Source organism: Camarhynchus parvulus, chromosome 29 (assembly GCF_901933205.1).
Source record: "Camarhynchus parvulus chromosome 29, STF_HiC, whole genome shotgun sequence".
Taxonomy (NCBI): Eukaryota; Metazoa; Chordata; class Aves; order Passeriformes; family Thraupidae; genus Camarhynchus; species Camarhynchus parvulus.
In genome coordinates, this window is record NC_044599.1 from 599,259 (window position 1) to 621,087 (window position 21,829).

At 59.4% G+C, this 21,829-nt stretch overlaps 3 protein-coding genes across 8 annotated transcripts in view; 2 read left to right on the forward strand and 1 right to left on the reverse strand.

The window, feature by feature from the left end:
- The window catches only part of ATF1 (activating transcription factor 1), a 450,302-nt gene that overhangs the window by 155,485 nt on the left and 272,988 nt on the right, over positions 1 to 21,829 (forward strand). The gene's annotated exons all lie outside the window — the stretch shown is intronic.
- LOC115914601 (twist-related protein 2-like) lies at positions 5,130 to 9,606 on the forward strand. The gene is made up of 2 exons (XM_030967209.1): positions 5,130 to 6,250; positions 9,550 to 9,606. The coding sequence occupies exon 1, from the start codon at positions 5,772 to 5,774 to the stop codon at positions 6,243 to 6,245; it is 474 nt and encodes a 157-aa protein (XP_030823069.1). The 5' UTR covers positions 5,130 to 5,771; the 3' UTR covers positions 6,246 to 6,250; positions 9,550 to 9,606.
- The window catches only part of HDAC7 (histone deacetylase 7), a 58,510-nt gene continuing 47,566 nt past the window's right edge, over positions 10,886 to 21,829 (reverse strand). For 5 of the 6 annotated variants that reach the window (XM_030967172.1, XM_030967169.1, XM_030967170.1 and 2 more), the window contains exons 7-25: positions 21,591 to 21,700; positions 21,084 to 21,200; positions 20,529 to 20,727; positions 19,792 to 20,000; positions 18,645 to 18,821; positions 17,916 to 18,126; positions 17,433 to 17,566; positions 16,821 to 16,941; positions 16,451 to 16,500; positions 15,396 to 15,503; positions 15,112 to 15,167; positions 14,879 to 14,966; positions 14,518 to 14,637; positions 13,867 to 13,964; positions 13,613 to 13,731; positions 13,297 to 13,430; positions 13,075 to 13,159; positions 12,730 to 12,868; positions 10,886 to 12,370 (exon numbers count right to left, since the gene is read on the reverse strand). In XM_030967172.1, coding sequence (XP_030823032.1) covers positions 12,325 to 12,370; positions 12,730 to 12,868; positions 13,075 to 13,159; positions 13,297 to 13,430; positions 13,613 to 13,731; positions 13,867 to 13,964; positions 14,518 to 14,637; positions 14,879 to 14,966; positions 15,112 to 15,167; positions 15,396 to 15,503; positions 16,451 to 16,500; positions 16,821 to 16,941; positions 17,433 to 17,566; positions 17,916 to 18,126; positions 18,645 to 18,821; positions 19,792 to 20,000; positions 20,529 to 20,727; positions 21,084 to 21,200; positions 21,591 to 21,700 — 2,321 coding nt within the window. In that variant the 3' untranslated portion in view covers positions 10,886 to 12,324. The remainder of the gene's footprint in view (positions 12,371 to 12,729; positions 12,869 to 13,074; positions 13,160 to 13,296; positions 13,431 to 13,612; positions 13,732 to 13,866; positions 13,965 to 14,517; positions 14,638 to 14,878; positions 14,967 to 15,111; positions 15,168 to 15,395; positions 15,504 to 16,450; positions 16,501 to 16,820; positions 16,942 to 17,432; positions 17,567 to 17,915; positions 18,127 to 18,644; positions 18,822 to 19,791; positions 20,001 to 20,528; positions 20,728 to 21,083; positions 21,201 to 21,590; positions 21,701 to 21,829) is intronic. The other variant, XM_030967173.1, reaches the window with a different exon arrangement.

Sequence of the window (21,829 nt, forward strand, 5' to 3'; positions counted from 1 at the left end):
TGTGTCCCAAACCTTCCAGGACACTCCCTGGGACATGCCAGGGGATGTCACCACACGTGGTGTCCCTGCTCCCTGGACACGGCGCTGGCTCAGCCTGGATTTGCCCTTTGTTCCCCAGCTGGGAAAAATCAGAAAATCCCCCAAATTCCACCTCACTCACGGCATCCTGAGGATCTGGGAGAGTCCCTGAGGAAGAGTTTGGGTCTGGAGCCAGGAATCCCAAAGGGGTGTCCTGGCTCCCAGGGCCGTGTCCAGCTGGGAGAGTGCCGGACAGACGGACACGAGCCCAGTCCTGCTGCCATTCCTGAGGGAATCCTCGTGCTCCAGCCGGGCTTTGGGTGAGAGCAGCTCTGGGATTAAAGATCCCCAACGGAGCAGATTTGGTGTTGGGATGAACTCACCGGAGCTGGGGGAGCTGGGACGGAGCCAGGGGCTGGGAGAGGGGGGAGAACATCACACACTGAACTGGGAATGGTTATTTTTAGGACAATTCTCAGCTTGGAGAGCAACCAAAGGGATAAAACGATTCAATATGGGCCCAGTGCTTAACGAGGAGGCTGAAAATCCCCAGGCTGGGATAGCTGGGGAGAGCCTTCAGGATGGGGTTTGGGGTTTGTGGAGAGCCCAAAGGGGTCATTTGGGGGTCCCGGCCCCTCCGGGGTTCCCTCTGCTCCTTCCCAGCCTGGAGCTGGGCTGGAACCACTTCCCAAGGAAGGGTCACTGCTTCCCTTCCTCCTCAGCTGGGAGCGGGACAGAAGGACAGGACGTGGGCAAGGGGCTGGAATAACGACCAGGGGGAAGCAGCAGCCCTGCTCCTCCTGCCTGTCCCTTGGGGTGGCTCTGCCTCACTCTTAAGTGGCTTCTATCCCTTTTTTAGGCTGATAAACCCCAAAATCCATCCCCTCCAGCCTTCAGGAAATCCCAGATTCCACGAGACCCCCGTGGTCCCCCTGAGAACCCTCAACCTCCCACAGCACTGGGACATTTTTCCAGCTGGAAAAAAACCCTTTTATTCCTTTAATTCCTGGTGATGGAGGAGGTGAGGAGCTGGAGGATTTCCCTTCCCTGATGGAGAGGGATCAACCCTTTGGAAAACCGGGGGAGGAGGAGCCCCGGGGCGCTCGTGGCTCCATCCCTTTCTCCTCCACCTTTTCCCAAACCCCAAAATTCAACTCCACATTCTGCAGCCGCGAAATCCTGGGAGCGTTGAGCTGCTTCACAAACCCCATAAAGCCCAACAATTGCAGAGAAACCCAACCCCAGCCTGGCCTCCCCGCCTCCTGCCCGCTCCGCGCAGATCAAACGCCTCTTAATCGGAATAGAATTTCCTGGGACGAAATGAGGAAAATCTGTCGCTCGCATCCGCCCGGCAGCCGCTCCCCCGCCCCGGGCTGGTCCTGGAGGAGCTTTTCCCTCCCTGTCCCACTGCCCCTCATCCCCCCCCAGCCCACGGAGCGTCCCGGGCGCCCCTCGGGGAGCCCGGAGCCCTCTGGGGCTCGGCCACCCCGGGAATGTGCTGCGGAGTGGAAAGGCAGCAGGAAACGGGCCCCTGCAGCCCCGCTCCGGAGCACCGGGAACTCGTTCCAGCCGCCGAGGGAGAGCTTTCCTTTCATCTCCGGCCAGGAGCTGAGCCGGGCCTTTCGTCTCTCCCCAGACACGGCTTTGAAGGCTCCGGGGCTGTCCCAGATGTGCTGCGGGGCTGCGAGGGGGTGGGGGCGGCTCTGGGAGAGCGGGGTCCTTCCCCTGCTCCTGCCAGGAGCCCCAGCCCTGGATGGTCTGAGGGGCTGGGGACACCCAGCCCTCAGGGACATCCGTGGGTGGTGGCTCTGGGCATGGTTTGCAGCTCCAAGGGCTTTTCTGAGTCTCCTTTGGGCTCCACTTTGGCCCAGCAGAGAGACAGGAACCGGAGTCAGCTCTGAGGGATCTCAGAGCTGCTCCCACAAAAATAATTCAGCGTTCCCCTGGGATGTGGTTCCATCCGTGGATCCATGGATCCATCCATGGATCCATCCATGGATCCATCCATGGATCCATCCATCCATCCATCCATCCATCCATCCATCCATCCATCCATCCATCCATCCACCATCCATCCATCCATCCCTCCCTCCCTCCCTCCCTCCCTCCTCTCCACATCCCCATCCCACTCACAGGCCCTGCTTCTCTTAGATAACATCCCAAGGAAAACTGGGATTTACTGCAGGTTCTCCAGAGTGTCTCCCTCTTCCCCTGGACGGGACCCAGCTCTGGTTGCCCCTGTGATAAAAAAAACCCCAAATTTTGTTCCCATTTTTGCTCTCTCCCAGTTCCCAACCCCAAATTCCAGTCAGGTTTGCCATGAGCAGGAGCACGAGGGATGAGGTTGTGTGGGAGCAGCATCCATGGGGAAGATCTTCTGGGAAGGGACCCCTGGGGCAAATTCACCCCCTGCCCTCCCAACGCCGCCTTTCCTGGATTTTTCCAGAGGGTTTTTTCCTCCAGGATGGAACAGAACCCCCCACAAATGTTTGTCTGGTTGCTAAGGGCACTCCTGGACTCCTCTTTGCCACAGATTCTTGAGCGGGTGCTGATTCCCACAAATTCCTGAGCTGATGCTCCACCGGAGGATCCCGCGGCTCAGCGTGGGGCAGGCCGAGGTCGGGATGGATTTTGTGGGATTTTTTTCTGGATCTGCCCCAGCTCCCTGCACACAAACCACACAGATTTTCCCAAATCCAATTCCTTTTAAAGTGAACAACCAGGTTCAGTGCACCGGGGGAGGAAAAAAATATCAAATTATCTGGCTTTGTTGGGATTTTTATTGGGGTTGGGAATCCTGTGCAGGAGAGTGGGGGAGCAAAGGGCATGGATGCTCCTCCAGATACCTGGAATTGGAGTCGGAGGTGCTCAGGAGCTGGATGCTGGAGGATCCCAGCCCGGCCTTGGACACTCCCAGGGGTTTTGATTCGCTCCCGAGGTGCAGGACAGCAGCTCCCACTCCCTCCTCCCCGTTCCTTTCCTGGCCTGCAGACTCCCTTTGCTCCCATTTCCTGGGAATCCTTGTTTGTCCCCTCCTGTCCCCGTCCCCAGCCCCTGGGGACCCCTCCTAGGTGGCTCCGGGGTGACAAAGCAGGAGGAGAGATCTGGAAATGGGAGAAGCTCGTGGGGACCTTTTCTCCCCAGCAGGATCCTGAGGGATCCGCGGCAGATCCGGGCAGGATCCGGGGTCGGTGCTGACCCAAGGGCAGCTCTGGGGGCAAGGAAGGGCTCAGAGGGGCTGATCCCAACATTCCCAACATTCCCAACATTCCCAGCTCCGTGCTGGGAGAGCTCAGGACAGTTCCTGGCTGCTTTGATGGCCAGATGGGAGCAGATGGGGGAGAAAAGGGAGAAGAAACTTTCACGTGTCGGAATTAAGTGGAACAGGATGGGCCCGGCCCGGGGATGGGGGGCAGCACCCGTGGCTCATCCCGACCCCATCCCACAGGAAAACTCTGGGATCGCTCCCAGGAACCCCCTGCACCCCCCGGGACCCCCTGACCCCCTGTTCCTCCTCCAGCTCCGCGTTCTGACAGATCCCGGCGCGTTCCAGGAGCGTGAGGTCACTGTGCTGGGGAAAGGATCGCGGGGCCATCCATCAGCCGGGATCAAAGCCCCGCGGGTTCCCCTTTCCCAGCGCGATCCCAGCGCCCCAAATTCCCCGCGGTTGCCACGGCAACCACACGGGCGGGATGCTCCGCGTTTTTGGCCGCCCCGCAGCTGTTTCCACTCGGGGCCGCCGTAACTGGAAAAACCTGCGGCTCTCAAGGCGCTTCCCGGCCTCCAGGGGCAGCGGCTGTTCCCGGCTCCCTTTCATCTTCCCCATTTATCAGCGTTATCCTCTTTTTTTTTTTTTTTTTTTTTTTCCCTTCACGCGGGATGAAACGGGGATTATTTTTGTCCTCCGGAACAAAAGAAAGGGGCTTGGAAAGAAAATCTCAAAACAAAGCAAAACAAAACCCTCTGAGAGCACCAAACGCTTCCCCAGCACTGCCAAGGCCACCCTGACCATGTCCCCAAGTGCCACCTCCACTTTGAAACCCCCCAGGGATGGGGACCCCTCCCCTGCCCTGGGCTGGAGGGTCCTGCCCAGAAAGAACTTTCCCAATGTCCAACCTAAACCCTTGGTGGCACCACTCGAGGCTGTTTCCTGCTGTCTGCCCCTTGTCCCCTGGGAGGAGATTCCCCCCAAAATCCCCCTGAGGGGTGATGGATGTGAGGGAGTGGGGGGAAACCAGGAGGGGACGTGTCCAGAGGGGCCAGGAATTGGTGGGAATCGGGAATTCAAATCTCCCATCCGGTGACTTCTCCCTGAGTCAAGTGAGCTGGGCTTGGCTCAGTTGTTTTTCTTTCTTTAAGGCTTGAAATTTTCCCCGATGTGTCAAAAGCAGCACCAGAAAAAACCCCCAGCGAGCTGGAGGAGTTGTTGAAACCACTTTGGTGCCTCATGACCTTTCCATGAGGAGTTTGGATGAATATCCTCCCAAAAAAACACTCACTGAAAGAACAAATTGAAATGTTTGAGGGAAAAGCCACAACCCCTCCGAATGTGGGGACAAAAGCCCCTTGGGGTGTGGGGCTGCTCCTTCCTGCACTTCAAAGCTCATTGTGTTCCTCCCTTTGCTCCGGGATCCCAGCCCCGATCCCAAACCTCCCCTCCCCCGGCCAGAACCCTTCTCCTGGCGAAATTCAATTCCATTTTATTTTCTTTTAAAAGGAAAACAATTAAAAAAAAAAAAAGGAGAAGAATTACTTAAGGAATAAAGGCCAAGCACAGGCCGAGCCTCAGCTGGAGCTGGTGGCAGCTCCCCAGCCCTCAGCTGCTGGAGTAGAGGGCTCTGGATCCAGCCCCAATCCCAGAGAGGTCCTGCCCTTCCCCTTCCTCTTCCATTTCCTGTTCTTCTACATTTTCCCCTTCCTCTTCCACCCAGGAGCTGCTGGATTTACTCGACAGGAATTTGGTGATGGATCAGGGTGATGAGGGAGATGAGGGTGATGGATGGAAGGATGGATGGAAGGATGGATGGATGGATGGATGGATGGATGGATGGATGGATGGATGGATGGATGGATGGATGGATGGATGGATGGATGGATGGATGGATGGATGGATGGATGGATGCAGGAATGGCCTGGCGGATGGACAAATGGACACAAACTCAAGCTCATTTTGACCAAAGCCTTTCCTCAAGAGCCCTAGGGATGCCGATCTCCCTTTGGTTGCGTCTTCCTTTGGATTTTGGGAGTTCCTGACCTGCTCATTGCAACCCCCGTGGCTCCACATCCCCACCTGGTCCCTCACAGGTGAAAGTCTCCTCCTCCACCCCAAACAAGGGGGTATTTCTTTGCGGGGTCAACTGGGTTGAAAAATCATTTTAAAAACCCCCCAAAGCCACCGCCGAGCTCCATGGCTGGGGCTCCCTTGGCACCGAGAACGTCCCTGACATCCAGGCGGCAGCCGGAGCATCTGTGCCGGAGGGCTCGGGGCGGCGGTGGGGAGGGAGAGAGGAAATCTGGAACCCATAAGCTCCAGAGCCGCTGGCGTTCCCCTGCATTGGTCTGCGCCTGGTCCGCCCCCGCCCCGCTCGCCCTATCAGCAGGAGCCGTTCCCGAAGTCATCCCAGAGCCCTCCTCTCCTGGCCCAAAGGAAAAGCCAAGGAGCTCCTTGGAGGGCTCTGCGGGGCTTGGGGCGCCCGGGGAGCCCCAGGGCGAATGCTCCGGGCCGCGCCTCGGGAGCCCGGGGAGCCGAGGAGATGAAGGAGGAAAACCTTTCCCCGGAGTCCCCCGAGGGCAGCGCGGCCACCAGCGAGGACGAGGCCGAGCGGCTGCCCAGGAAGAGCGGCCGCAAGCGCGGGCAGGGCCCCAGCGGAGCCCCCGAGGCTCAGGGCAAGCGCAGCCGGCGCAGCCCGGCCCCGCAGCCCCCCGAGGACGCCCACGCCCAGCGCGTCATCGCCAACGTGCGGGAGCGCCAGCGCACCCAGTCCCTCAACGACGCCTTCGCCGAGCTGCGCAAGATCATCCCCACGCTGCCCTCGGACAAGCTCAGCAAGATCCAGACGCTCAAGTTGGCCGCTCGCTACATCGACTTCCTGTGCCAGGTGCTGCAGAGCGACGAGCTGGACCACAAGGTCGCCACCAGCTGCAACTTCCTGGCCCACGAGAGGCTCAGCTACGCCTTCTCCGTGTGGAGGATGGAGGGCGCCTGGTCCATGTCGGCGTCGCACTGAGCTGGGTACGTGTGGCCGTGTCACCTCCATGTCACCTCCATGTCACCCACTGGGAATCGCGGCCGCCCCCTGGCACTCTGGGGATGAGGGATTTGCCCCACCAGACCCCAGAGCAGGAGGAGGTGGCGGTTCCTGAGCTGATCCCACTCAGCAGGGGTAGGAAAGGTTCAAAACGGGGTTTAAAAAATCTGATTTATTCCCAAATCCCATCCTGGTCTCGCTGGGGCTGCTGAGGTGTCAAAGCCGCCCTGCCCTGGGGTGGCCTCGTGTCCTGCCTGCCTTCCCCCTGCTCCTCTCCCAGAGCTCTGCACTCGGGATGGGATCCGTGATCCCGTCGGATCCGCGGGAATCCTGCGCTGCGTGGGGAATTCTGATGGACTCAGCTCAGGATGCTGAGAGGGGAATGATCCAAAATTCAGAGCTTTAGGGCTGGGAGGAATCGGGAATGGGAGGAGCGGGGTCAACGAGGCGCCAGCACTTCCCGCAGAGCAGGAACAGAAAGTTCCAGAGGACATTCCCGAGCCAGGAGCTCCGGGGATGCCTCATGGGACCCTGGTTCCCGAGAGGCCTCGCTGTCCCCAGACAGGACCAGGGCTCCTCCTGCCTCTCCTTGGGCACAGAACAGCCCCAAATTCGAGGCCGTAGAGGTGCCAGGGCAGGCTCAGGGTGCCGAGCATCTCCCAAGGGATTTCCTTTCAGGATGGGCCACCTTGAAACTCCCTTTCCCAGCCAGCAGCAAATCCGACACTTTGCCAAATTCATGTAGAGATATCAATTTTTGGGAGCAGACCCTGTTGTTTCAGACATTAAATCCTGTCCTTGCCCGGTCACCTCCCCTTGGGGCCGGCCAGAGGAGGAGCGGGTGGTCCCTTGTCCTCACTTTGGGATGCCCAAAATCTGCCAGGACCAGTCGGGATGCTGAGCCCCCCTGGACCCCTCACCCTCTTCTGGGCACCCCCTTCTGGGTTTGGCACTTTGGGGTTGGATTCTCCAGTTTTGGGGGTGTTGTGGGGGCTCTTCTCAGAGACAGGGAAGCTGCTTGGCACGGCCTCATCCCGAATTTTACGAAGCCTGACTAAAATGCCTTTGCCCTGGGGAGGTGGGGGAGGCTGAGCCCCCTCCTCAACACCCCCAGACCCATTTTTGCTCCCTCTGTTTGCGGAACCCGACGCGGCTCCCAGAGCTGTTTATTTAAGCCGAGTTCTTGGCAGAACTGAGGGATAAACAGGGGGATTACAGACCCTTCAGTCACTTTGGAGAGCTCCCGTGAGCACAGCGGGATCATCCATCCCGTTAAAATCCACCCCGAGCGCTCCGTGCCCGCATCCTCCAGCTGGGGAGGGAATCGCCCTCCGCGGGCAAACCTGCGGCGTTTTGGGGTCCCGGTGAACAATCCCAGCCAGTCAGGGAGGGAGAGGGAGGGGGATTCTCCCGGCAAGACCCCAAAACCAGGGAAGAGCCGCCGGCCGGGCTGGGGAGGCTCTGTGAACGAACCCGGAGCTCGGGGTTGGGATTTCCTAATGGAAAGCAGTCCCGGATGGTGGAACTCAGCCTATTAAATATCAAGAGGGGCTGGAAAAGCTGGATGTGCCCTTGTTAACCAGGAGACATCAGCCGGGGTAAAAGAGGGATGGAGCCCTCAGGCAACAGAAATCACGTTTGAAGTTCCCCCAGCTCAGCTTTTCTCGGCAGAGTCTTGAGCACATTAAAATGGTTTCTTTCCCTGCTGGAGGAGAAAATGAGGCTGGAAGCTGGAACTGCCGGGGGGAGAGGCTGAGGGCTGATGTTCCTTGCCCTTCATTTGTCTCCCTGGATTTATCGCCTCTCTTGCGTTGCCCTCACTTAATTGTCTCTCCTGAAAGACCTTGGATAAATCTTCCCTTTGGGAACTGTTGCTCTCGCCTGGAATCGGCTTTGTCTGGCGGCTGCTTCATTTGCTTTTATTTATAAACACCTCTCGCTGCTCCGGGGCACTGGGGGAGCTCGGGAACAGCTCCCATCCCTGTTCCCTATTCCCTTTTATTTCCCTGCTCAGGAAATCCATCTCCAGCTGCTTTAAAATCCCCCGGATCCCTCTGCAGCCCGGCAGGAGAGCAGGGATCCCTTCCCACCCCAAATCAGCCCCAAGTTAAAGTGCTCAGGGTGGTCCAGGACCGCCAGGATGGGGCTGGGCTCTCAGGAGAGGTGAGGAGCTGCTGAAATCCCGGGAAATCTGTTCCTGGGTGATTTGGTGCTCCTGGGGTTTCCTCCTGGAACAGAGCGGGTTTGGAGGCCGGAGGGCTCCCCAAAATCTGCTCTTCCCAGAGCTGTGTTTTCACTCGGCGTGGAAGGGGAGGTGTTGGAGGGGCAGGAGGAGCCGCCCTGGTGAGGGATGTGGGACATTCCCCAAAATCCCCCGAATTGTCACAGGCACGACCACAGCTGCTGGGTTCATTTTTCCAGCAAAAACCTCCACATTTTCATTAAAAATAGAAAAAAACCACCCAGGGGGACCGAGCTGCTCTCCATGGCAGAGTCCCCGCACTGCTGAGGATTAGTTAAAATTAATCCAGACGTAAAATCACGGATCCAGCCCTGGGGAATGAGGAAATATCTGCGGGTTTATGGCCCCTGCAAGGAGCTCGCTGGAGCTGCCTGGGCCCCGGGAATGCCTCCGGAACGAGCCCGTTTTTCATCCCGGCTGTCAGGGAGGGGGAATGAGGAGCTGCGGGAGCGCCCGTGCCCGGCGTTCCTGGGGCAGACAAAGGCGGGGATAGCCAGGGAGGGCGAGGAGGGAGCTCCATGAGCTTCTCCATCCCAAATCCTGCAGGGCCGGGCTCCTCCTGAAGCTCCCGCAGCCCTCGGGCAGCCCTGGAATCCTCCCGTGAGCGTTTTTGGTGTTAAACCTTGTCCAACCCTCTGAAGCTCCCAGAATCCCACCAGGAGCATTTTTTTGTGATCAGACCTCGCTGGGCTCAGGGATCCTGATCCATTTTCCCATGGGCTGGGTTGAGATGGTCCTGCCTGGCCACGACTCCGGAATTTTGGCTGCCCGTTGCCCTCAAGCCCCATCGCCCATCCCAAGGGCTCACACCGCGGCCTTTGGGGGATTTTCCCCTCTGTCCTCAGCCCTTCCCGGGGGGGAATTCCTGCAGGATTTGATTTATCCCTCCCCAGGCTCCTCTCCAGATTGGGGAAGCTCTCGGTGAGGAGGAGACAGCCGGAGACAAAGCGGGAGGGGATGGAATAAACCCGCTGGCTCCAGGGCAGGGATCTGTAGGATTTTGGGAAGCCAAGCCCAACCTGACCCCCTGTCTCCCCCCAGGTCTCCGCCTCGATGGAAGCAGCTCCAGCACCCAAAACCCCACAGGAACCTCCCTGGAGAGGGGAGGGAAGGACCCCCAAACCCCAACTGCCCCAGGGACCCCAAAAAACCCCTGGGGACCCCTGGGATTTCGGGAATGAGCCTGAGGGAGCCACAGCAGGAGCTGGTTTGAGTCGGTTCGGACGCTGCTGGAGGAACTCGGGGCTGTGATTTATTGTGGGCTCGCAGGTAAGGAACCATCTCCAGATCCCAATTTCCTCCTGTGCGACTGCCAGAGAGCCGAGCCCTTCCCAGAGCTGCCTCGAGCAGGAAAATTCCTCCAGGATGAGGGGAAGGGGAAGGGCTGGAGCCCCCCAAGGACCTCGGGGGTCCCCCCGCTTTCATCCCGCTCCGAAGGCTCCGCGCCGGGACGATCCCATGGACTGTGTTCCCATGGATTGTGTTCCCATGGATTGTGAGGATTCGGGGGGATTTGGGGGCTGCTGACCCCCCCAGGCACTCCCAGCCACTCCTGCCCCACAGATGAACCTCACCAACGCCCTGGTGGAAGCTCCCAATTCCTCGGGATTTATCGGGAATCGAGGCTGGAGACAGAGCCGCCGGCAATTTTGGGATTTTGGGGCCGTTTCAGGAACGCCGAAGGGGTTTGGGCTCTTTTGGGGGCGTGGGGAAAGGACGATGGAGGCATTGGGGTGCCCAAAACGACCCCAATAAAGCCCAGGGGGAATTTTCCAGGGTTCAATCCTTGTTTTTCCTAGGGAATGGTGCTGCCGGGTCTGCCCTGCACCTCCCTCGGCTGGGCCACTTTTATTGGAATCAGGCAAAAAGAAAATCAGGTTTTTTTGTCTGTTATGGCAGAAGAAGAGGGGGAAAATCCCTTCCAGGGAGGCTGCAACAGGCCTGAGCCCCCAAATATTCCATGGGAGAGGAATTCCAGTTGTGATCAGGTTTGGGGCACACCAGAGACTCCACGGAGGAGCCACAGGAAGGCCCAGAGTGACTTTTCCTACCCAATGCCCAATTTTTACGTGCCGTGGGAGTGGGTTCCCTGCTCTGGGGAGTCGACTGCAGCCTTCAAAAAAATCTGGATGTGCTTAAAAAAATCAGAATTCTGTTAAAAACTGGGCTGTGGTGGCTTCGTTTGGGAAGGATTTTACAGCTGAGAAACAAAATCGGCTTCAGAAGTTAAAACCCTCTTGCAAAAACTAATAAATTGCGCTTGAAAAATAAAGGGCAAAAACTTATCTGTGGAGTGAGACTCCAGCTACCAACCGATTTTTTTTTTTTTGAAAAGGTGAAATATATTTTTAAAAAATATTTTCAAGTATTTTGGTGCGTCTTGTTTGTTAAAAAAAAAATCCCTGCATTTTAAATGAGAAAAAAAACTTTAAAATGAGCCAAAAACACCTTAAAACGAGGAAAATGTCATCCTGTGCATGGTGGATTCCTCCTGGTAAATTCCAGCAGGATGGAGCTTGGGAGGTCCCTCCATCCCCCCCGGGACCCCCACCCTGAGCCACACCGAGGGTTTTGATTCCTTTTTTTTTTTCCTTTTAAAATTTCTTTGTTTTTGTTTTTTGTTTCGTTTTGTTTTTATACAAAATCTCCTCCCGCTGCCGCGGCCGGAGCTGTCCCCACGCCCAGCCCTGTCCCCTCTGTGTCCCCTCTGTCCCCAAGGCCTGCTCCTGGTGGGACCCCTCGGGGTGCAGGGAAGGCTTTTGGGGAAATGGGAAAAGGAAAATTGGGGTGGAACCCTCAGGTTGGAGGCTCTGGATCTGCCCCTGTCACCCCAGGACAGGGATGGGGACAGGACCGAGGGGGTTTGGGCACCTCTGGGAGATCCCCGGTGGGAACTGGGGAGCCCCAGCTGGGGAGGGGCTCAGGGGCTGGACCCCCACCCAGCCAGGGCCTCGGGGGGCTGGAAGGGGCTCGAGGGGAAGGTCCCCAAAATTCCCCCGGGAGGAGGAGTCGGGGTCACATCAGGGCTGGCAGGATCCATAGTGCAAACTGGGCAGTGCTCAGCGAGGGCAGGGGGACCCCCGGGCACTGCCCACCCCCGGCCTCGCTCTGCCCTCCCTGGGGAGGCTCCAGACATTCCTTGGGATGCCCCAGATCTTCCTTGGGAGGATCCAAATCTTCCTTGGGGGGCTCCAGATCTTCCTTGGGGGGCTCCAAACTTTCCTTGGAATGTCCCAAACCTTCCCCTGGACGCCCCAAACTTTCCTTGGGGAGCTCCAAACCTTCCTTGGGATGCCCCAAACCTTCCTTGGAGGGCTCCAGATCTTCCTCGGGGGGCTCCAGACCTTCCTTGGGATGCCCCAGACCTTCCTGGAGATGCTCCTGAGCTCCCGGCCCCGTCCCTGCCGCTCTGTCCCTGTGCCCAGCAGGGCGAGGGGAGCCAGGGAACCTCTGCAGAGGGCACAGAGATCCCATCCCATGGAGCAAACCCCGGGATGCTCCTCCGGGGCTCTGGGAGCCGTCCCCAGGGTGGTCCGAGCGTCCATCCCAATGTCCAGCCCTTTCCCCTGAGGAGGGTCCTGGGATGGGGGGGGTCAGTGCCGCAGGGCTGGGGGGTTTCACCCTCCTCGAGGGGTCCCAGAACTGGGGGTGGGCTTTGGGCATGGTCCAGGCTCGGGGCTCTCCGTGCTCCCGTCTTGTTGGATGTGGGAATGTCCCTTCCAGGAGTCCAGGCCCGCCCAGGGCCTCGGGAGCGAGGGGCACAAACGGGATCGGGATCTTCGGGGGCTCCGGCTACGCTGGGACTGTCCCCAAGGGTCACTGGTTCATGGGCTCCTCCTGCTCCATGGGCTCCTCCTGTGCCCTGCGAGGGAACCGGGCACGTGAGGGGCCACATCCCCTCATCCCACTGCTGCGGGGACAGTGACACAGGGAGGGGACAGGAGGGGACCCTGCTGGCCGCGCTGACACCCCCCACCCCCAGGCAGGAGGGTTTGGTTGGGTTTCCATTTGGAATGATCCCAGCACGGGGTTCCCAGGAGGGTTTGGTTGGGTTTCCATTTGGGAAGAGCCCAGCACGGGGTCCCAGGAGGGTTTGGTTGGGTTTCCATTTGGGAAGAGCCCAGCACGGGGTCCCCAGGAGCCCAGGACCTCACCCAGGGTGGGGACACTGCCCTGCCCCGCTGCCACCCCCCTGGCACAGGGCAGGCCCAGGAATGTCACCTCTTCTCCACCATCACGGCCACCGAGAGCGACGCCAGGGCCGTGACCGTCTCCACCTCGTCGGCCTCGTGGTGCTGAGCCTCGAGGAAGGAGCAGCCCAGCTTGGAGGCGAAGCGCTGCACGGCCACCCAGTATCTACCTGTGGGAGGGGACAGTGGGGCTGGGGACACCGGGACAGGGGGTGGCCTGGGACAGGGACAGCTCGGGACAGGGATAGCCCAGGACAGGGATAGCCCGGGACAGAGATGTCCAAGGACAGGCATAACCCAGGTTAGGGGTGTCCCAGGACAGGGTGTCCCAGGTTAGGGGTGGCCCAGGTTAGGGGTGGCCCAGGTTTGCACTCACTCTGGACCTGGATCACGGCCTCCAGGGAGCGCACGGCGTTGGCGTTGGGCTTCTGCCTCAGGCTGTCCTCGGGGAGCGGCTCCGGCTGCGGGGGACAGGGGGGCATACAGGGGGGTGGTGGCATTGGGGGACACAGGGGGTGGTGACACCAGGGGACACAGGGGGTGGTGGCATTGGGGGACATGGGGGGTTCATGGGGGGCTGTGCCCAGGCCGGTCTCACCTCGTGGCCCAGCAGGGCGGACACGCAGGCCTCGGACGCGTCACAAATGGCCGTGAGGTCGTGCCCCCCCTCCAGTGCCAGCACCACGGCCCCCCCCGCCAGGCTCATCAGCTGCTTGGTCATGTAGCCAAAACCTGTGGGACACCAGGGATGTCACCTCCCCGTGCCCAAACCCAACCCCAAAATCTCCCGTGGCTCCCCCAGGAGTGGCTGCCCCTTCCCGAGGGTCCCAGCCCGGGTGGGAGGGGGACTCTCACCCCAAGGGGGGACACCTGACCCCAAGGGGGTCCCAGCCCACCCCGAGCCAGCTCCTTACACTTGGCAGAGACTTTGTAGCCCCCAAGGGGGGGTGGGTGGCCCTCGGCTGCGTCGAATCCGGCCGACACCAGCACCACGTCGGGGCAGAACTCGTGGGCAATGGGCATCACCACGGTCCTGGGGATGGGATGGGGAGTGCGGTCAGGTTTATAGGGGGGAAAAGAGGATGGGGAACAGGGTCAGCCCCACATGAGGGATGAGGAACGGGGTCAGCCCCACCCCAAGCACGGCACACGGGCACGGGGACAGTACCTGAAGGCAGCCAGGTACTCGGGGTCCCCCATGGGGGGGTCCAGCCCTCCAGCCCAGGCCACGTTGACGTTGAAGCCCTCGCCGGGGCCAGCGCCCACCTGGGAGGGAGCAAGGGCAGGGTGAGGCTCTGGGGGAGCCAGGTGGGGGTCCCAACTCCCTGTCCTGTGCCATGGGAAGGTATTTGGGGGTCCCAACTCCCTGTCCTGTGCCATGGGAAGGTATTTGGGGGTCCCAACCCCATGTCCTGTGCCATGGGAAGGTATTTGGGGGTCCCAGCCCTCTGTCTGTGCCATGGGAGGGTGTTTGGGGGTCCCAGCCCTCTGTTCTGTACCCACAGGACGGTGTTTGGGGGTCCCAACCCCCCATCCTGTACTATAGGAGGCTGTATGGGGGTCCCAGCCCCCTGTTCTGTACCACGGGAAGCAGTCTGGGGGTCCCAACCCCCTCTCAGCATTTTGGGGGTCCTGTCGCCCCTGCCCGGTGCCACAGCGGGGTCAGGACCTGTGGGATTTTCCTGCCTTTCCATCCATCCCCATCCCGTGCTGGGCGGCCCAGGCAGGGTCAGGGGTGGGAAAGGAGCCCCCAGGGCACTGTCCCCGCTCAGCCCCCGTGTCCCGCCGTGTCCCCTCTGTCCCCTCTGTCCCCTCCCACCTCGTCGGCAGCCCCGCTGCCCGGGAAGAAGTTGCCGTCGTCGTGGCGGTGCAGGGAGATGTAGAGAACCTCGGGGTCCCTGTAGAAAATCTGCTGCGTCCCGTTGCCGTGGTGAACGTCCTGCGGGGACACCCAGGGAGGATTTCGGCAGCTGCTGGGCGGCCCCAGGACCTCGCAGAGCCCAAAGCAGCCGGGGCTGGGTCCCCCAGGCTGGGATCTGCTCCTGCTCCCCAGCCCTGAGCACACTGCGGGGTTCCCGCCGCGCTCCCACAAGAGCTGGAGCAGGAACTGCCCCTGGGGACATCCTGGGGACATCCTGGGGACATCCTGGGGACATCCTGGGAACATCTTGGGGACTCACCCAGTCCACGATGAGGATCTTGCTGAGCTTCCCCTTCTGCTGCAGCTGCCTGGCAGCGATGGCCACCGAGTTAAAGAAGCAGAATCCCCTGGGAAGAGGGGTGGGAGTCACCTCGGGCCCTTCCCGAGCTTCCCCCGGGCAGGGGGGGCTCCCAGGGGGGGTTTTGGGGTGGGTTTGAGCCCTGGAGGTGCTTCTGGGGCTCCCCAGGTGCCTCGGGGAGGGAGGGGCCTTACATGGCCGTGGATGGATCCGCGTGGTGTCCGGGCGGCCGCACCACAGCGAAGCCGTTCTGGGGACAGAGCAGGGGCCAGGTCAGAGCGGCCACCCCAGGGGGACACCCAGCCCTGTCCCCAGTGCCACACAGCCCTGTCCCCAGTGCCACACACCCAGCCCTGTCCCCAGTGCCACCCAACTGTGGGGTGACACCACCCCGGGACCCCAAATCATGGGTGACACCACTCAGGGACCCCTAGCCATGGGTGACACAGCCCTGGGACCCCGCCAGGCCCCCCCGTACCTTCAGCTCCCTGGTGGCCACCTTGAAGGCCAGCTCGGTGACGCTGCCCGCTGCCCAGCGCGCGGCGTTGGACGAGTGCAGCTCGTTCCAGATGGTGTCACTGTCCACCTGGGGAGGGGACACGGCTCACAAGGGGGACACAGCACCAGGGGACAGCAGCCTCACCCAGCCGGGGTTGGTGTCCTGTGCCAGCCGAAGGTGGCATTGGCCACCCCACGCTCTCCTCCCTGCCCAGCGCCCTCCTTTACCTGGTTTATCTCATTTTAGCGTTTAACCAAACATCAGCACCATGTCAGAGCCGGGAAAGTCAAAAATCTCTTCTGCTGGGGGCCGGGTGGGAGCTCCCCGTGCCCGGGGGGGGCACCCGGGAACAGAGCAGGGAAAGAGGCAGAGCAGGGAAAGCAGAGCTGGTGCCCAGCACGGCGGGCAAGGAGAGGAGCAGAGCCAGAAGAGGCAGCAGGAGGGAGCCCCTTCCTGAAAGAGAGAGACAGGACAGGGACAGGGACAGGGACAGGGACAGGAGGAGAGGAGGAGGCTGTGAATGCAGAGAAACCAGGAGGGAAAGCTGGGAATGGAGAGGCCTCAGAAGGGACGAGCTGCTGTCCCTGTGTCACTGCTGCCCTCCCTCAGTGGGGACCCCCCTCCTGCCAGCCCCTGGGGGCGTCTGGAACCAGAATCCCTTTCCAGAGTGGGATGCTCAGACATCCCCAAGGACCCCGAGCTGCTCTGATCCAACACCTCCATCAAACACGCCCACCCAGGCAGCCCAGGGGCTTTGGGAGCTGCCCCGAGAGCCCTGAGGGGCCAAAAAGGAACAGCCCTGCCCAAAGGGCAGAGCAGGGGTGGAGCAGGGACCCCAAAACCCAGAGCAGGGATTCAGCAGTGACCCCAAAACCCGGATCAGGGATGGAGCAGTGACCCCAAAACCCAGAGCAGGGATGGAACAGTGACCCCAAAACCCAGAGCAGGGATTCAGCAGAGACCCCATAACCCCGAGCAGGGATGGAACAATGACCCCAACAACCCAAAACCCGGCCCAGGGATGGCACACTCACCCCGACCCCTCCGCAGGGCAGCATCACAAACGTCCTCTGGGACAGGATCCCTGTGGAGAGAGGGGCCAGAGGGGGTTCAGGGCTGGGCAGGCAGGACTGGCGTGGGACCAGGCTGTGCCCAGCACCCCTGGGAGCTGCTGGGAGCCATCCCCAGGGCCAGGGGACAGGTGCCAGGGTGAGCACCCACCTGCCCAGGGTGAGCACCCACCTGCCCAGGGTGGCACCCACCTGCCCAGGGTGGCACCCACCTGCCCAGGGTGGCACCCACCTGCCCAGGGGTGGCACCCACCTGCCCAGGGTGGCACCCACCTGCCCAGGGTGAGCACCCACCTGCCCAGGGTGGCACCCACCTGCCCAGGGTGGCACCCACCTGCCAGCTTGCCGTTGTCCAGTTTGAGGCGGTTGAGGGGGTTGGTGCCATAGAGCAGCACGTGGCGCTCGCTGTGCACGCACTGCAGCTCCTCCAGGGTGGCCTTGCGGCCCCGCAGGCACTGGGGGACACGGCTGTCACCGGAGGGGACACACAGGGGATCCCCCCCACCCCTGTCCTGCTGTCCCCCTGCAGTCACAGCAGGATTCCCGGGGCTGGAGCTTGAGCAGCCCCAAATTGCAGTCGGGGAGCCAGAGGCAGCCCAGAGCTGGGTTTTATTAGGCTGGGCTTGGTAAAACTCGCTGGTTTGGGGGGATCAGCCCTTCCCTGCGCCCAGCATCCAGCAGAGCCCAAATCCCGGGGGGGAGAGGGGCAGAGCAGGGAAACAACCCAGGAAATGGTGACAAACTGGGGGAGGAGGGGAGGGGTGGGATTGGGAGGGATGGGATGGGTTCAGGAGGGATTGGGTGGGATCAGGAGGGATGAAATGGGATCAGGTAGGATCAGGAGGGATTGGGTGGGATCAGGTAGGATCAGGAGGGGTGGGATGGGATCAGGAGGTGTGGGATGGGTTCAGGAGGGACGGAGGAGGGCCCAGCCCTCTGAGCTCACCTCGCAGCGGCTGCGCAGGCCCCGCTCCTGCAGCCGGGACCAGATGCTCTGGATCCTGCCCGCGTGCTCGGGGTGGTTGCTGTTGTCCCCGCAGGAGCACTGGTGCTTCAGCATCACCGAGTCATAAACCAGCCCTGCCAGGCACCGCCAGAGCTGCACCCTCAGCTCCTCTGCAGGGGCTCCGAGACCCCAAATACTGACCAAAATCCCCCCCAAACCACGGGAGATTCTGGACCCAAACCACGGGAGATTCTGTCCCCAATCCTGGGAGATTCTGCCCCAATCCCCAAGAATGCAGCCAGGGCCAGGTGGGCAAACCCTGCCTGGAAAAGCCCCCCAAGATAAGTAGAAGGGGCCCCCCTGGCTCTCTCCTGTCACTCCCAACTCTGGGACTGACCGGATCAATGTGGAGCCACCCCGGGACATCCCCAGGTCCCCTCCTGTCCCCGCGCAGCAGTGACAGCCCCGCAGGTGTGACCGTACCTGTGGTGAAGTGTGGCTTGGGCGGCTGCTCCTGCACGGGCAGCGCCAGCGCCTTGGTGTCCTGGGCAGGGAGGGACACGGTGGCCGTGGCCGGGGACGACTGGGCCCGGGACAGGGGCCGGTGGCCGGGGGGGAGCACGGGGGGGTCGGCCAAGGGCTGGCGCTTGAGGAGCTGCTGCTGCACCCGCTGGAAGGAGTCCCACAGCAGGGCCTGGGGACAAGGACAGCGTCAGGGAACAGCGCTCAGTGTCCCCAGCACGGGGGACAGGGGACAGAGCCCTGCTTGGTGTGTCCTGAGCAGATCCAGCGGCTGCTCCGGGCTCGGAGCCAGGACAGGACAGGATGGGACAGGATGGGACAGGACAAGGCAGGACAGGACAGGATAAGCAGGACAAGCAGGACAGGACTGTCCCAGCATCTGCTGCTCCCTGCCGGCTCAGCCCCGCAGTGACAGCAGCGATGGGACAGAGCCGGCAATTCGGGGACAAAACCCGGCAATTCGGGGACAAAACCCGGCAATTCGGGGACAAAACACGGCAATTCGGGGACGAAGCCCGGCAAGGTGAGCACAAAGTTCCAGCAGTCTGGGGACGACGCCCGGCAATTCGGGGACAATACCCAGCTGTGCTGCCACCAGCGGCGGCCGCAGCTCTGCCCCTGTCCCTGGGAGCTGCCCGGGCTCCAGGCAGGCGCGGTCCCGCGTCCCCAGCGCTCCCCTCCGCGCCGTACCTGCTGCAGGACCAGCTCCTCCTGGGGCTGCCCCATCTCCTTCCCGCTGCTGCCGGGCCGGGCCCTGCTGGGCTCCGCAGCCTCGGCCGCGGCCTCCGGGACGCTCCCCTCGGCCTCCATGTCCTCCGAGGACGGGATCTGCCGCAGCCGGGGCTTCTCGCTGGACTTGGCCATGCGCTGCAGCCAGGGGACAGCGGCCAGCGCCGTGAAAAACACAGGGCCAGGAAATTCCTCAAGTCTAACAAACGCTCACGGAGTATACATTTGTGTATAAACTTCTATTTGTATATATATGTGTGTGTGTGTATGAACGGATATCTAGATTTTTATATATGTGTATATAAGGAGATAAAAAATACTGACTTAGAAATGTTACAGAATAAGACATTGTTGAGAGAAAAATGAAACTAAAACCAACTTTTAAATGATAGCTATACTATATATTAATCATATATATAATCGATATATTATATTAAATATATTAGGTATTGTATGTAATATGTAATATATAGCATATTATATGCAATATATAATGTATTATATGCAATAGATAATGTGTAATATAAAATACATTCTATATTACATATTACATATTATATATTATATATATACATTATATATACTATATACTATATACTATATACTATATACTATATACTATATACTATATACTATATAATATATTATATATTATATATTATATATTATATATTATAGTAATATATATAATATAAAAATATGTGTAATATATTATATATTACATATTACATATTATATATTACATATTATATATACACGTTATATATAATATGTTATATATAATACACTATATACAATATACAATATATAATGTATAATAGACAATATATAATATATAATATATAATATATAATATATAATATATAATATATAATATATAATATATAATATATAATATATAATATATAATGTATAATATATACACGTTATATATAATATGTTATATATTATATATATAAAATAAAATTGAAGTTTAAAGGCAGAAGCTAGTCCTTCACCGTCTTCTTCACAGGTTTAAGCAGCATTTTGCAATTAGATACAAAGACACACCAATAAATTCTTTCCCCCACGTTTTTCGTTCCCGTTCTCTTTGCCCGGCGGCTCTCACCTTGCCCAGGTGCGTTTGCTGCTTGAGCCTCTCGAGGAAGTGCGCGTGGTGCTGCTGGAAGAGCAGGTGCTGCTGCACGGCCCTGGGGCTGGGCGGCAGCGGCTCCGAACGCGTCCTGCCCAGCGGTTTGTGCTGGCCGGGCAGCGCCAGGCGCTCCGCGGGCACCAGGGACGGGGCGAAGGAGAAGGGGACGGCCCCCAGGCCTGGCACTGCAGGGTGGCACAGTGAGGGGTTGCAGGAAGGTTATTAAACATAAAGATGTAAAAGATTTTTTTAAAAATTAAATAAATTTTTAAAAATAAAAATAACAAAATAATATGTAGCAAAATAATACAAATAGCAATAATATATTAATTTATATTAATAGCAAAATATTAATAATGTAAAGATATAATTTTTATATTACCTATATTTTATATTATATTTATATTGTAATATAATAATATACAAATAATGCTATAAAATAGTAATTAATAAAAATATTATAAAATATAGAAATTATAAAGAAAGGCCTCTCAAAATCAGGCCTTCTCTGGCTGATTTTAGAAGTCATTTCTTCTAAGCCAAGCCAGCATTTTGCAGCTCCCACGTGAAAGCAATCCTGCTGTGAGCAGTTTGTTAACAAAACCAATCTATTCCCTGCCTGGGTGCCACTGCCACTGTCCCTGTCACTGTCCCTGTCACTGTCCCTGTCACTGTCCCTGTCGCTGTCCCCATGTCCCCAGGCAGACACTGACCCGCCACCAGCGGCGCATGGGTGACCGAGGGCTCGAGGATGATGACGGGCTGCAGCCGGGGGGACAGGGCGCTGCCGGCCTCGTGCTGCTCCAGGCTGGCTGGGATGAAGACGGGCTGGTGCGAGCCCGGGAGCACCGGCCCATTGAGCACCGGGACCCGGTGAGCCAGGCTGGGCAGCGCCCGGCGCTCCGTGTCACCCTGCGGGGACAGGGACAGGGATGGGACAGGGACAGCAATGGGGACAGGGATGGGGACAGGGATGGGACAGGGACAGGGATGGGGACAGGGACAGGGATGGGACAGATAAAGGGTCAGGGACAGGGACGGGGATGGGGAAAAGGACAGGCATGGGACAGGAACAGGGACAGGGAAAGGTTCAGGGATGGGGAAAAGGACAGGGATGAAGACAGGGGACAGGGACGAGGACACGGACAGACACAGGGACACAGAACCAGGAGGGCACAGGATTGTCCCCACCGTGCCCGTGGGCAGCACCAGGAGCCCCAAACCCCAAGGGAAGGGACCCGGTGCTGGGGTCCAGCCCGGGCACCTACCCTGGCGCCGGTGGTGGCCGGCAGCCCCAGGGTGATGGCCGGCAGGGAGGCTGCGCTCTGCAGGGCAAACTGGGCCAGGGAGCTCTCCTGCATCAGCAGCCGCTGCGCCAGCGGCGCCTGCAGCAAACAGGAGCCATCAGAGCCCTGCTCCCAGCCAGGAGCCAGGGACAGGGACATGGGGACAGCCTGGGGACACCCACGGGACAGGACAGCGGAGGGGAAATGCACCCTGAAGGAGGGTGGGTGTGGGACAAGTGCTGGGCTGGGGAGAGCATCCCGGAGCAGGGAACGCCAGGGCATCCCAGGGCATCCCAGGGCATCTCTGGGCATCCCAGAGCATCCCAGGGCATCCCAGGGCACTCCAGGACAGCCCAGGGCACTCCAGGGCACGCCAGGGCATCCCAGGGCAGCCCAGCATGCAGGGAGAGGCAGCTCCGGGCAGGGGGTTCAGGGCTGGGGAGGTGCCCCCCCCGAGCCCAGAGGGGACCCCAAAGCCCCCGGGCTGACCTCGTGGGCCCCTCCCGGGGCGGCGGGCAGCGCGGCGTGCTCGGCGGGCAGGCTGTCGTTGGGAGAGCTGCAGCCCGACACGGGGGTGCTGCTGCTGCTGGGGGACGAGTCTGGGGGGGAAAGGACATGGGGTGAGGGCACAGCCCCCCCACAGCCCCTCCAACCGCTGCCCCCCACCCTTCTGGGGCCGAATCCCCCTCGGGAGGCAGCACTCCATGGTGGGAACCCTGCACGCTAGA

Excerpts from the sequence above, each read along its gene's own strand:
- LOC115914601 (XM_030967209.1), top strand. The coding sequence starts at position 5,772 with ATGAAGGAGGAAAACCTTTCCCCGGAGTCCCCCGAGGGCAGCGCGGCC.